We start from the raw sequence: 15,354 nt of genomic DNA on the forward strand, positions 1-15,354 counted from the left end.
AGCTGGAACTACAGGTGCGTGCTACCATGCCCGGCTAATTTTTTGATTTATTGTAGAGATAAGGTCTCGCCAAGTTACCCACCAGGTCTCAAACCCCTGGACTCAGGCAGTCCTCTCGCCTTTGCCTCCCAAAGTGCTGGGATCACAGACTTGAACCACTGCGCCTGGTCACATTTTAAACTTTTAAAATAAGGAAGGTAGATTCCTGGGGGTATCACACAAATCATGGTCACTTTTAAGCTGTGCTTAGATAACCTATTAGGCTAAAGAAATATCTTAATGATTGCCTACATTTTGTTAACTAGATATAAAAAGTAAACACAGTAAAAACAAAGCCAGTAGAAGCAAGGAAGAGGAAGAGGTCTGACCTTACATTCTCCTTTTATAAAATATTAGATGTAATTAATAACTTCAAATTCTAAGGACAAAGGAGTAACAAGTCTGTGCTGAATTCTTTGCACATGTTGTGAATCCACATCACACAGGCTCTGAAATCCTGCTTCCTTTCAGTGGCACCATTGAGCATTGTTTTAGTTTTGCTCTTATTTCCTGTCCCCAAATGATGTTTGACTGCACTTATTAACTCTGACCACATCATTTAAAGAAATTTTAGAAACTTCTGGTTTTCAAGACTAGTAATAGATCTTCCCTCCCCAAATATGGTCGTTTCTATAAATATTACCCGTTTGCTTTTATTTCTCATTACTAGTGGACCAGACTAATTGCCAGTGACAGATGGTCTTGATTCCCTTATTTCTTTCTTTTCCAATTGCGCGGACTAATTTTGTTTTCCTTCAATAGGTTGTATGTTAAGCATTAATTATTGTTCCACAAACATCTACTGGAGGATGCTCGTGGGCAATATTACAGCAACAGCTTTCTGCCAGAATTTAAGTGGATTTTATTACAAATTGAATGGATACTTTAATATTTACCAGGAGTTTTATATCCCTTCCCTAAAGAAAGATGACATTTAAGTGTTGAGGTGTTAAATGCCTTAGGATCTTGGAGGGTAAAATGCTTGCCTCTGAAACTGTGTTTACTTTACAATTTTAAGTGTCTTGTGCACGTAAATCAAATTGATGAAAATTTTGAAAGTTTAAATCCCCTTCAAGTATTAGAACTGAAATAATTTAGATAGCAGTGAAAGCTTTTGTTGTAATAATACATATTAACCTATCATATCAATTCACACATTTTTTTAGCTCTGTGCAGGATTTCATTTTTAAAGCCTGTTCTCTCTAGAAAACAGGGTAAGTTGAATTATAGAAGAGTTTTTTCAAGCGTGGTGCCAACTGAATACAAAGTCTCTCTGTGCGCCGGGTGGTGAAGTAGTCTTAACCATCATCCTGTGAAGAGAGTAAGTGCTGGGCGGTACAATTTATTAATAGTTCCACACACGCTTATTTCAGCACAGTAGAGCTCTGTTAAAATGAGATGTTCTAAATACATTGTCCATACATGATGGAGTGTAAGTTTTCAAATTTAGAATTACTAAAATTCTGTTTAATTTTTTTTTTCTTTGAGTTGGAATCTCACTCTGTTGCCCAGTCTGGAGTGTAGTGGCACAATCATAGCTCACTGTAGCCTCCACCTTCTGGGCTCAGGCCATCCTTTCACCTCTGCCTCCCAAGTAGCTGAGACTATAAAGGCATGCCACCACACCTGACTAATTTTTTGATATTTTTGTAGAGACAAGGTCTTCACGATATTGCCTAGGCTGGCCTCGAACGCATGGACTCAAGCAATCCTCCCTCCTCGGACTCCCAAAGTTTTGGGATTGGAGGCGTGAGCCACTGTGCCCAATCCTGTTTAAACTTGTAAAGCAAGTTTTAATGTGCTGCTGCCATCACTGAGTGAATATTTAATTAGACTGAATAACAATGTTTCAATTAGTAATTGCTTTTTAAACAAAAATTTTTTTGAGTCACATTCTCACTCTGTCTTCCAGGCTCAGGTGCAGTGGCTCACTCACAGCCACCGCAGCTTGGACTTGCTGGGCTCAGGCAATCTTTCTGCCTCAGCCTTCCAAGTAGCTGGAACCACAGGTGCATGCCACCATGCCTGGCTAATTATTTGATTTATTGTAGAGATGAGGTCCTGCCATATTGCCCAGGTTGGCCTTGAACCCCTGGGCTCAGGCAATCCTCTTGCCTTGGCCTCCCAAATTGCTGAGATTACAGACGTGAGCCACCATGCCCGTCTTAAACAATTTTTTTTTTTGAGTTGGACTCTCACTCTGTTGCCCAGGCTGGAGTGCAGTGGCACGCTCACAGACACCGCAGCCTCGACCTGCTGGGCTCAGGTGATCCTTCCACCTCAGCCTTTCAAATAGCTGAAAATACAGACACGCATCACCATACCTGACTAATTTTTTTTTTTTCAATTTATTGTAGAGGTGAGGTCTCACCAAGTTTCCCAGGCTGGTCTCGAACCTTGGGTTTGGCAATCCTCACCTTTGCCTCCCAAAGTGCTGGGATTATAGGCGTGAGCCACTGTGCATGGCTTAAACAATGTTTTAAGCAAGTTACAATGAAAGCCATTGTTTTTTACATTTCTTATCTGAATTGACCATTGAAAAGTCTATAAATAGGATAATATGGCACTCATATATTAATGGTGGCACAATATACAATGAGAAGAATAGAGTAAGCAGAACACAAGTCATACATTCCAATGCTGAATAAGTTTTCTGTAACACCTTCCTTAGTAATTGAGTCATTGCTGAGTTAAAAGTAAATGTTTACTTTTTAAAATGTTACTATCTTTATGAGTATTTCCTAGGTATGTTTTTACTATTTTAAAGGTAGAAACTGTGGTCTCTAAGCAATGATGAGAAATATCTTCAACAATTAAATTTACACAATCCAACATAATGTCTTAGAAAACATCCTGGGATCCATAAAATATTGCAGAATTCTATGTTAAATTATAATTATGTTTATGAAATTATCATCTTTAAATACTCCTTAAAACACATTTTACCACGCTCCCATGATGTTTCACAGATGCTAATAAAATTTAGAGGGATTTTATATAATCTCTTTGAAGTAGATGAGAGATCATTTATACAACTAAGGTAATGAGGGCATAAATACCTGTTAAATGATGATATAAACACAGAATAAGTCAGTCGTGAGCATTGTTAATAATTCTGAAAAATTCTACAACCCTAACTTTGATCTACTTCCTATATTTCACTACTATGTAAAATATAATTCTTAGAAGTTTGCTTTCTCAGACCTGCCGGAAAGGAATCATTTGCAAAGTGTCACGGAATAAGGTATGGGAGGGCTCTGAGCTTAGATGACCCTAGTCTGTACTTAGCAGAGTAGTCTGCTGCACTGCCCTGGATGATCAGATGGTAGATGCCCTCTGTGCATACCAGGTGGGTTGTACTAAAAGTATATCCCACCTGGCATGCATTGGGTGAGTGGAAGAATATCCAGGGGAGTGTTCGGTAAACACAGCTGCCCAGAACACACCTGGAAGTCCTGAAAGGGTAGGACTCACAATTCTGTATTTTTAAAAATCACCTTCCTCCTCCACTAACTGATTTTAATGCTCCATGACTGAGCTGACTGTTTTCTGGGAACCATTGGCTTTCACTCTTTGTCACTACTAACCTTGGCATGATTTTTAGATAATCTCCACATGTGAGTCTCATATTCCAATTGCCCAGATGCAGAAGAGGTCAGAGAGGAACAATGGTGCACTGTGATCATAGGAATAGAAAAGAAATACTCTTTGACCACATTAAGTAACAACACAAGATTCTTGAGTGAAAGGGATCGCAAGTCATGGTCTCTTTTATTTCTTAGGAAGGTTTGAATTCCTAAAATGTGTGCTTTATTCTTAAGGAGGACAATGGATGAGGTCCTTGTGACCGTGGTGAGGTGGAGGTCAGAGTGACTGTTGTAAGCCTACTTTGTTCAGAGTGATGCTCCAGCACCCACAAGAAAGCCTGCCCTATTCTAGGCACTCAGTACACTAGTTTTTTAATGAAGAAATGTCTCGTATTCAGAGAAAAGAATCCATTTTTCTGGATGTTTTATTGTGCAGTTACTAATTTATTTACCTTTTCTAAACATTTTAAACATGTGGTCAAATACCCAGAAAGTGGCCACTGCAGTCTATGCCCCTCTCACTTAACCACTGTGCTGACCACTTGTTCATGGTTGAATAGGTGAGATGTGTGTGAAAACATGTTCTGAAAACCAAGTGTGGTTCAAAATTTTCTACCTGACAATCTCTCCTTGCTAGTTTTCTTACTCACCTCTGTATTCCCAGCATAATAGGCACCTCATAAATGTATATGACATAAAAACGATAGGAAAAATACACCGACCTAGATGCAGTAAACATTAAAAACATTTCTGCATATATATACCCTCTGAATCTATCAAAACTGTTTATTTAAATATCTTTTTTCTGTAAACACAGATACAGAGCTTATGTTCTTATTTCTACTTCATTGTAAGTATATTATTCTATATCTTGATTGTATTCTTAATGATATGCCTCCAGTAATTTTCTATGCCAATGTTTAAGCATTCTTTTCAACGTTTAATCACTGAAGAGGAGTATACAGTAAGGACACATATAGCCATCCCCTTATTGATGGGCATTTGAATTGTTTTGTTTATTTTGCTTTTATATATTCCACATTTAAATATTTCAGTAGTATAGATTCCTAGAAATGGACTTTCCTGACATTAAAGGCATATTTAATTTTTAAAAATGATACCAAAATGCCTTCATAAAAAGTCTGTTATCCTATTTTTGAACAATTTAATATCTTTCCACTGCCTCACTAACAATAATATCACATAGTAATGAAAATGCTTACACATGTGGTTTTTTCCTTCTCTTTATAGTTTACTACAGTAAATTCCAGACAGTGATATTGCTGGATCAAAGGTTTTAACTCTCTTTATAGCTCTTGATAAGAATTATAAACTGCTCTTCATATATTAATTATTTTGATTTAGTTATTCCATAATGTATATGTAGCTCAAAACATCATGTTATACACAAGAAATATATACAATTAATTTGTTTTTGCCAGTTTAAAAAAGTAACTTCACAAAAGTGTTATATCAATTTTTGTGACCATCAAGCATGATACATTCCTATAACATTCGTGACTAGCTTTCTGAAATGATAGATTATTATTTTAAACTTAAATAATCCATATAAGTTTACTTTCATAAATTGTAATTAGTGGATTGTAGACACAGAGAATGGTGAGATATGTATTTATATTTTCCATGTTTGAAAAATGCTTACTTTATAATAACAGAAAACAGCAGGATGAAGAATGAGGTATAATTTAAATATATACAATCATATACACAACAATAGATCATTTTAATTTTTTTAAATATCTTTTTTTCCCTAATTAATCACAATGAGTATTACACCAAGGCTGAATACCCTCCACATATTCTTGGTGTCAAAAAATCTGTCTCTTTCTTTTAGGAAATTTATCAGTGGTGTGGTTCCTCATGCAACAAATATGAACGTCTGAAGGCGAGCCAAGTAGCCATTGGCATTCGGGACAACGAAAGGAAGGGAAGATCACAACTGATTGTGGTGGAAGAAGACAGTGAGCCATCAGAGCTTATAAAGGTACTGTGACTTCTGTTATTTGTTATAGGGTTACCACTCCAACTTGTGTGTGTGTGCGTGCACGCACACATGTGCATAAGGAAGAGAAGAAGAGGGATCATTTTAGTATATTTTTATTTTTAAATACTGGGCCTTGGCTAAAACTAAGAGGAAACCATGGTTATCAAATTCTGGAACTGGGAAAAAAGAAAGCCATGACTGTTTCTCTCACCATTGGCATGACTATCAAAGGAAACCCCGACCCTATCTTCTGTGGTACATAAAGACAAACAGATGAGTAATACTTTACAGACTGACTGTAAGAATCTAATTTGGAAGGGAGATAATCGATCATTCACTTGGTCTTCTCAACTTTTTTCCAAATATATTGGTTTTCTTTAACTTTAACAGTTGCAGTTTGAGTATTCCTTATTTGAAATGTTTGGGAACAGAAGTGTTGTGGATTTCAGATTTCTTTAGGTATTGGAATATTTGCATATACGTAATGAGATATCTTGAGGATGGGATACAAGTCTAAGCATGAAATTCATTTATGTTTTTTATGTATATATATCTTATATGGCTTACCTGAAGGTAATTTTATACAATATTTTAAATAATTTTTTGCATAAAACAAAGTTTGTGTTAAGTACTTCATCATCATGGCAGTGCTCAAAAGTTTTGAATTTTGGAGCATTTTGCATTTGAATTTTCAGATGTGAGATGCTTAATCTGTATTTCATTAAAAGAATGAAATAAAGTCTTATATCAAGAAGAGTGAGTACACCGATATTTTAAATATTCAATCATTTTAAGCTAAGAAATACAGGCAAAACTTTTATAATTTTAGTGTAGTTCTTAAATTAATGTGAAAATTGTGTCCGTGTCTCTGTAGAACTACATTTACTTAACCATCATCCACATCTTAGACATTTAGTTGTGACCAAATTTTCCCTTTCAAGAAAATTGCAGTGACTTCCTAAGTGTATGTATTGTATATTGTATGTGTTCCCTTAAAAGAGATATAGGTCAAGGGGTATAGCCATATTCAGATGTCTTGCTACATGTAAGCAAATTGATTCCCATTTATTCACTCAATTAATATTTCTTGAACTTCTGTGGTGTGCCAGGTACTGTCTGCATCAATTGCTACTTTCCTGTAAAAGCACTTTTTCCATCATGACTTTACAGAATGCTGCCAAAATCTATTCTTATGATACATTTTTGAATCTTCTGAATTTAATAGTGGCATGTGGTATCTTTCTGAGTTTTCATTTCTCTACTTTTCTGAAATATTTTGTATTTTCCCCAGTGATTTTAGTTATTTGCCTTTAAATCTTTCCAAAGACTATCTTGTAAACATAATTTTTAGTATTTTTGATTTGGAGCACTTTAATGCATTAGAGTTACATGATCCACTGATAGCCTAAAAATTCAGTGATCAGAAATTTTTTTTTTTTTTTTTGAGTTGGAGTCTCACTCTGTCACCCAGACCAGAGTGCAGTGGCCGCTCCCGGCCACCGCAGCCTCGACCCGCTGGGCTCCGGCGATCCTTCCGCCTCAGCCTTCCAAGTAGCCGGAATTACAGGCATGCGCTACCACGCCCGGCTGATTTCTTGATTTATTGTAGAGATGAGGTCTCGCTGCCCAGAACCTGTCTCGAACCCGCGGGCTCAGGCAATCCACTCACCCCAGCCTCCCAAAGGCGCGGGATTACAGGCTGAGCCACCGAGCCCGGCGATCAGAAATTTTATAATGAGATAGCTTTATAGATTTTAAGGCCTTTAAATTCTTTACTTCAGTAACCCTGAAATACAGACTTTCACGTTATTGATGTTTTGGAAATGATTTTATTTCACTGAAGAAAATACTCTGGCATAATGCTAACAGAAAAGGCAGGATATAAAATTTTCTATACAATATTATCTTAATATGGAAGTTTAGGTGTATATCATATATTCATAAACATATATATCTAGAAGGAATGGGTGAAAATATTATCAGTATTATCTTTAACTCTTGGGATGTAACTACTTGTTTTATTCTTCATTTGTTCTGGTTCTAAGGGACACATTTATTCATTTTATAATCAGGAAAAGGGCCTTTTAAAAATTAAAATAAAATAAGAGATAGTTGTATTGGATTTTCTTTTTCTTTCTTTTTTTTTTTGAGAGTAGGAGTCTCACTCTGTCGCCCAGACTGGAGTGCAGTGGCTTGCTCAAGCCACCGCAGCCTTGACCTGCTGGGTTCAGGTGATCCTTCTGCCTCACCCTTCGAAGTAACTGGAACCACAGACGTGCACCACCACGCCCAGCTAATTTTTAAAATTTTTTTTTGATTGTAGAGACGAGATCTCACCAAGTTTCCCAGGCTGGTCTCGAACCTCTGGACTCAGGCAATAAATTAAACTGAAAACTATTCAAAGCATTTTTAAACATTCTTTTGAGGCCTCTGTTCTAGAGATGTGATCAACTATTTAAGTCTTTCAACTTGGCATTTTTGGAAGCAAAAATCTGTAAATCAGATGTATTTTTGTTGACAGTAACCCCTTGTTTCAATAGCTGTGCTTGGATAGAAGCAGACGCTGGAACAGGATGTGCTCTTGTGGAGTGGTGGAGACTGTTATAATAGCCATTAGACCTGCTTCATGCTTCCCCAAGTCATACTGCATCCAGAGCAAGTCCCCTAACTTCTTACTGTCTCTGGTTCCTCACTTGCAAAGCGAGGGCTTAGACAAAGCGACTTCTAGTTCCTTGAGGGTGTAGTAGTCTGTGATTTCACCTTAACTCTTAGACAGTGGCTGCATTTAATGACCACTCACTTGACACTTGTAGTCCCTTTCAGGAAGTGAAGCCGCAATCATCTGACACTTGTCGCCTGTTTGAGGAAGTGAAGCCTCTGTGGCTGAGGGACTTAGCTGTTCACCTACACATGTGGTGTTCTTACTTATTGAATTCCATTCACAGTACTGAAAAAGAGTCATCAGTCAATTCATACATCATACTGTTACATTAAAGTAAGAAAATGCAAACATGAAAACTCTGTATAAAAACATAACTTTGGTTTAAAACATTAGTGACAGGAATAAATAGACATAATGCTTTAAGACAGAATGTTTCAGCCAGGCTCGGTGGCTCAGCCTGTAATCCCATGCCCTGGGAGGCTGAGGTGAGTGGATTGCCTGAGCCCGCGGGTTCGAGACCCGCCTGGGCAACTTGATGAGACCTCATCTCTACAATAAATCAAAAACTAGCCGAGTGTGGTAGTGCATGCCTGTAGTTCCAGCTACTGGAAGGCTGAGGCGGAAGGATCGCCGGAGTCCAGCAGGTCGAGGCTGCGGTGGCCGGGAGCGGCCACTGCACTCCAGTCTGGGCAACAGAGTGAGACTCCAACTCAAAAAAAAAAAAAGAACATTTTATCGGTGTTTCAAGGACTTTTCATTTTTGGTTTTTAATAAATCCTACAAAGCACCTACTTTATTTCTATCATACACTCAGTGTCTCTGCTGCATTATAATATTTGACAGCCCTTACACAAGGAATGGAAATGAATTTTCAGTGAGAGCGCTCATTATATAACAAAAAGAAGCAGTCAGTGGGCTTTTTGTTTTTGTAGATGTTGTTTATAGCCTGGTAATGAGGGAAAGTGGTTCTTTGGTTAATTAATTATGCACCTGTGATGAACAAATTTGACCTCTAGGTTTTCTGAGTGTTGTAACCAAGAGGACAGAATTCAAAAAGCTCACGAACTTGGTTGGAAAAAATTACAACTTTATTTTTTCCAATCTCTTAAATTAAAAAGGACATTTTCTCTAATTGTGAAAGTAATCAACAAATTAGAGTAACATGAGTAGTGCCTGTGACTTTCCAGATCACATTATAGTTAATCTGAGTCAGGTGTGGTGACTCATGCCTGAAATCCCAGCACTTTGGGAGACCAAGGCTGGAAGATCACTTGAGGCCAGGAGTTCAAGACCAGCCTAGGCAATATAGCGAGACCCTGTCTCTACCAACAATATTTTAAAAATCAAAAATTAACTGGACATGATGGTGCTTGCCTGTAGTACCAGCTACTTGGGAGGCTGAGGTGGGAGAATGGCTTGAGCCCAGGAATTTGAAGCTGTAGTGAGATGTGTTCGTGTCATTGCACTCCAGCCTGAACAACAGAGTGAGACCCAGCTCAAATATAGTATATCTGAGGTAGAAAGAGAGAGAAAGAGTTATTGTAGATAACCTCAATATCATTTATGCTTATTGCTACTTGGTAATTGTCTCAGTTATTAAATCTGCTGCTCAGTAATATTATTTAATGAGTTAATGAAGATGCTTATTATTTACCACATGCTTTTAAAATATATACTTTGGTATTTTGATAGTTGCATTCCAATATAATTGGTTTTCATTGTAATACTTTGCATTTTATTTTATGTATTAACAAATATTTTTATTTGGAAGGGTCCAATAGGTTTCAGTAGTGGTCCAAAGCAGTCATATGCTCTCACACACGCATGCACACACACACACACACTCACAAACACCCATGCACGCACACACATCTCCTTGTTTAAGATAATGGGGCCGGGCTCGGTGGCTCAGCCTGTAGTCCCGGCACTATCACGCCTGGCTAATTTTTGATTTATTGTAGAGATGAGGTCTCGCCAAGTTGCCTGGGGGCGGAGTGGGGCATATCTTGAACCCAAGGGCTCAGGCAATTCACTGGCCTCAGCTTCTCAAAGTGCTGGGATTACAGGCTGAGCCACCGAGCCCAGTTAGTTAATTCATTTTTAATGGGAGTCTTTTCAAATGTTTTAACTTGAAAAACTTTGAAAGTTTCTCTGTGTGAAAGTTAGTAATGGCTTGAAATGAGAGACTTCCATTAATTAAATGTTTCTATTATCTTTACTTCAATTTCAAGAATTTTTGGAACTTGTCTCTCTAGCATATTAAACTACTCAACACTGAAAACATGAAAAAAATAATTTTTGTGAGAGTTTTTTGAAACATTGAACTTGAAGTCATGGTATTTCAGCTGTTGATCACACCATATTCACCGAATTTAGATCTGGCTCATTTCTATGATGATCTTGAATTTATCCTCTAAACCAAAGCACTTGATAGAGTGAAAGAGTGAACTGATAAGACAGGACATAGAGACAGGCTCTAACCAGACTGACTGGGAAACAGGATGTGTGGTCACCCTCTTTTCTGTATCTTTAGTACTGTTAGAAACTCATATACCTACATATGAAAATAACCCTATCTGTGGAAATAACCACAGCCTGTAACTAAAGTCAGATTTTGGCCGGGTATAGCGGCTCATGCCTATAATCCCAGAACTTTTGGGGAAGCCAAAGGCGGGAGGATCACTTGAGCCCAGGAGTTCAAGACCAGCCTGGGCAACATAGCAAGACCTCATCTCTACAAAAATAAAAATAAAAATTAGCTGAGTGTGGTAGTGTGTGCCTGCAGTTCCAGCTACTTGGGAAGCTGAGGGGGAAGGATCATCTGAGTCCAGAAGTATAGTCTGTGATGAGCTGTGATCCTGCCACTGCACTCTAGCTTGGTAATGGAGCGAGACCCCCAACTCAAAAAAATCAATTAATTAATTAATTAAAGTCAGATTTTATTCTGTGCTTGTTTTTTCTTTACTGAAAACATATTTACCATGAAAGGTTGCACATATGTATGTAAAAGTAATGACCTGGTTTTCTACTTTTCGTATTTAAAATAATCAATGAATGTGAAGGAAAAGTAACTATCTGTCTAGCCTTAGCTTCCCAAACTTTATTCATGACTCTAATCATTCTCTAAACATAAGGAAGAATGTTTAAAAAAAAATTCCCAGAGGGAACAAAATATTTTATCTATCTGTTTTATATGCTTTCTTTTTTGAAAATACAACATCTGGTGAATATAAAAAAAGAGAATGAAGAAAGGACAACTTGTTTGAAACAACAACAAAAAACAACTAGGTTTTTTTTTTAAATCTGGAAAGATTTTAAATAGTTAAATGAATGTGTTAAGTTTTGAAAATGCTAGTGGCAGAAAATTGACAGTAAAGTACTACAAGGAGTTTGTAAGCAGATGCTAAGTTGCTGAACTGTTAGGTTCCTTGCTTTTATGAACACAGCCTTAAGACTCCCTGCAGAGTCATATGTGCAGTCCTTGTTTTGGATTCTGGACACACACACAAAAGAAAGAAAATTAGAATCTCATAGAGTGTCTCTATTAAGAAGTTTATTGAGCACTGAGGTGGTTCCCAGTAAAGTTTAAGGATTGTGCTTATTTTGTTTTCTAGCTGAGGATACACCCACACTAGCAAACAGTCAGAGGGAGCGGGAAAGGCAGCGAGGCTTTTCCAAGGCCAGAGAGCCTGGTCTGAATGATGCCACCATTTGTTGGAAGTCATCTCATGATAAAAATCATATTTTAGACTGTATGATATTAACATATAGGCTAGGTTAAACTCAAAAGGATCTCCCAATATAGGAATTATGTTCCACTTGTTTTTATAAGTCATAATTGGCAAATTGAAAAGATTTTATTCAGTCATCCCCTTGGCAAATTGATTGGATATTTACAAAGTGCTTATCTGAGCGGGCTCAGTGGCTCAGCCTGTAATCCCGCGCTTTGGGAGGCTGAGGTGAGTGGATTGCCTGAGCCCGCGGGTTCGAGACCCGCCTGGGCAACTTGGCGAGACCTCATCTCTACAATAAATTTTAAAAATCAGCCAGGCATGGTAGTGCATGCCTGTAATTCCGGCTACTCGGAAGGCTGAGGCGGAAGGATCGCCGGAGCCCAGCAGGTCGAGGCTGCGGTGGCCGGGAGCGGCCACTGCACTCCAGTCTGGGTGACTAAGTGAGACTCCAACTCAGGAAAAAAAAAAGAAAGGATAATTCTAGGCCAGGCATTGTGGCTCATGTCTGTAATCCCTGCACTTTGGGAGGCCAAGGCAGTAGGATTGCTTGAGCCCAGTTGTTTGAGATCAGCCTGGGTGACATAGTGAGACTTCTTCTCTACAAAAAATGTAGCTGTGCATGGTGGCACACATGGTGGTACATGCCTGCAGCTACTAAGGAGGCTGAGGTGGAAGGATTGCCTGAGCCCAGGAGGTGGAGGCTGCAGTGAGCCGTGTTTGTACCTCTATACTCTGGCTCGGGCGACAGAGTGAGACCCCGACTCGAAAAAAGAAAAAAGGAAAATTTATATATTCTACTAGTCTTTTTTCAGGCAACAGTTGCAACTAACCTTTTAGAAAATAATAACTGAGTCTTCAGCTTATTTATCCTTAGTGCAGTCCTGTCCTAGACATTAGGCAGGCGGTGTAGACTCTACGTGAAGGCATTTAGCACAATAAGAAATATGCTCAAGCAATCCTACTGCCTTGGCCTCCCAAAGTGCAGGGATTACAGACATGAATCACAACGCCTAGCCTTGAATTATCCTTTCTAAATACCAACTGCACTCCTATATAAATCCAAGAGTGATCTTAAAACTTATTTTACTCATTGGTATGACTTTTCATTCTGTGAATTAAAATGCATGTGAACTGACCTCCCTCTCAGGCCAGGTCATCACCCATTTAGGGTCCTGCAAACACAAAAATCTAACCCTTCTCTCTCCTGCTAGCATATAACATTGTGGGCCACTGGCCTGGCTGTTGCTTGGCTATTGCCCTGGTTCCAGTGCTGCTTCTTTGAGAACGATTGTGTCCACCACTGCTTACTGCTGTCCTAGGAGCTACACAGATATAGTGCTTAATTTTTGGAATCACTCAATATAGTTGCCTTATTCTTTCCCCAAATCAACATAAAAAAACTGTGAGCATTGCCAATGCTTCTGGAGGTCTTCTATGATTTAAATGTACAGAAATAGGAGTGATTCTGAAATTGTAAAAACTTAAGCATTGGAACATTCAGATATTTCAGCTTGCAAAGTAAAAGATTATGAAAGAGGTCGGGCTCGGTGGCTCAGCCTGTAATCCCAGCACTTTGGGAGGCCGAGGTGAGTGGATTGCCTGAGCCCATGGGTTCGAGACCCGCCTGGGCAACTTGACGAGACCTCATCTCTACAATAAATCAAAAATTAGCCGGGCGTGTAGCACGTGCCTGTAGTTCCAGCTACTTAGAAGGCTGAGGCAGAAGGATCGCAGGAACCCAGCAGATAGAGGCTGTGGTGGCCGTGAATGTGCCACTGCCCTCCAGTCTGGGTGACAGAGTGAGACTCCAACTCAAAAAAAAAAAAATTACGAAAGAATCAAATTGGAATTTAGAGATTTAGAATTTTGTCAACATCCCTTAAAGCATCTTCGTGGAGATGTTTGTTTCACAGTGGGATCTGAGTTTCCTAGACTTATGTGGGTTCGTGTTTTAATCTTTTGACTGAAATATGGTCATAGATTTAAATCAAGCCAGACTATGTTGAAAATGACACTCCAGAAGATGGGAGGAAATCAATTTCTGGGGCGTGATCTTTGATTAGATAAGCAATTCTCTATTTTTCTTTGTAGAATAGTGTCAAATGAACCAAAAAAGTACCAGTAATCAAAATGGAAAGCAATTGTGAAAATCCCCCACACAACCATTTTAGAGCAATATATATATTATTTTTTTAAGGGTCTAAAGCTTTATAGGAAAATGAAATAAATAAGAATTAAAACACATTGCTTCCTAACATCATAGAAGAAGCATGAGTGTTTGAACTCCTTAAATGTAAGACCTTTGGTTATTTGGTGGTTTGTAATACCCACACAGACAAAAATCGCTCATTAAGCTGTATTCTGTGACCCCCTCATTTATTTCATTGTTAGTGTGTAAGAATGGAAATTTGAGTTGTCAGAGATATCAGTTTGACCAATAGGCACAGTCAACACTTTACTATTAAGCGACAACAAAAATGTTTTGTCGGAGAAGAATGTTTCTTTTTGTGTGTTTTCCATATAACTTCAGCTTCCTTGTTTATTTTCAAATGAATTTGTTAAGTTTATAGTAATTGCAAATGAATTTGACTTTTTATAAGTTTTTGGGCAATTGAATAATGTCTTTTTGAATTGAATAATATCATTTTGGAATCTCCCATTTGTGTCGCCTGGTGCCAGGCACATGGGAAATGCTCATTAGCATGTGTCATTTGACTGAAATAGCATCATTATTAGAGCCACATGGGAAGAGAAGGTGCATTGGTGGGTTTACCATTCAACAATTTTTAAGTTTAAAGGGACCCAAAATTTGTTCCACTCTGTCTAGATTAGTCATGAGACTATATTGCGTGTAAAGAAGAGATGAATATCAGAGATACCAGCAAATAGGAATCTTTTTATTTCTTCTCTCTGTTGCATTGTAATCATTTTCTCCATCTTGTTTTAACGCAGTGATACTTAGTAGACACCCAAAATCCAAAGAATGATAGTGACAGGTAGTACATGCCACAAGATTATGACACTCTCTAGAATACTTCTGTTACTGTAGCCATTTATGTCTGTCATTTATTAATGGTGTAAAATCTGTCAGGCACTGTTTGAGGCACCATTCATTTGTTGTCATTTAATTTAATGAACCTATTATTTGGTTTTCTGTTACTTAATTCAGATACCCATTTGGTTTCTCACCAATTTATCTGGCAGGGAAAGTTGAAATATTCTGAACAAAGATAAAAAAATGAGCCGGGCTCGGTGGCTCAGCCTGTAATCCCATGCCTTTGGGAGGCTGAGGTAAGTGGATTGCTTGAGCCCGTGGGTTCGAGACCC

At 38.3% G+C, this 15,354-nt stretch overlaps 1 protein-coding gene across 1 annotated transcript in view; it reads left to right on the forward strand.

The window, feature by feature from the left end:
* The window catches only part of SCIN (scinderin), an 86,629-nt gene that overhangs the window by 26,986 nt on the left and 44,289 nt on the right, over positions 1-15,354 (forward strand). The window contains exon 7 of the mRNA XM_021718409.1: positions 5,482-5,631. Within this exon, the coding sequence (XP_021574084.1) occupies positions 5,482-5,631 (150 nt within the window). The remainder of the gene's footprint in view (positions 1-5,481; positions 5,632-15,354) is intronic.

The sequence above is a fragment of the Carlito syrichta genome, unplaced genomic scaffold (assembly GCF_000164805.1).
Source record: "Carlito syrichta isolate Samal-C Ts95f unplaced genomic scaffold, Tarsius_syrichta-2.0.1 Scaffold312189, whole genome shotgun sequence".
NCBI classification, from domain to species: domain Eukaryota; kingdom Metazoa; phylum Chordata; class Mammalia; order Primates; family Tarsiidae; genus Carlito; species Carlito syrichta.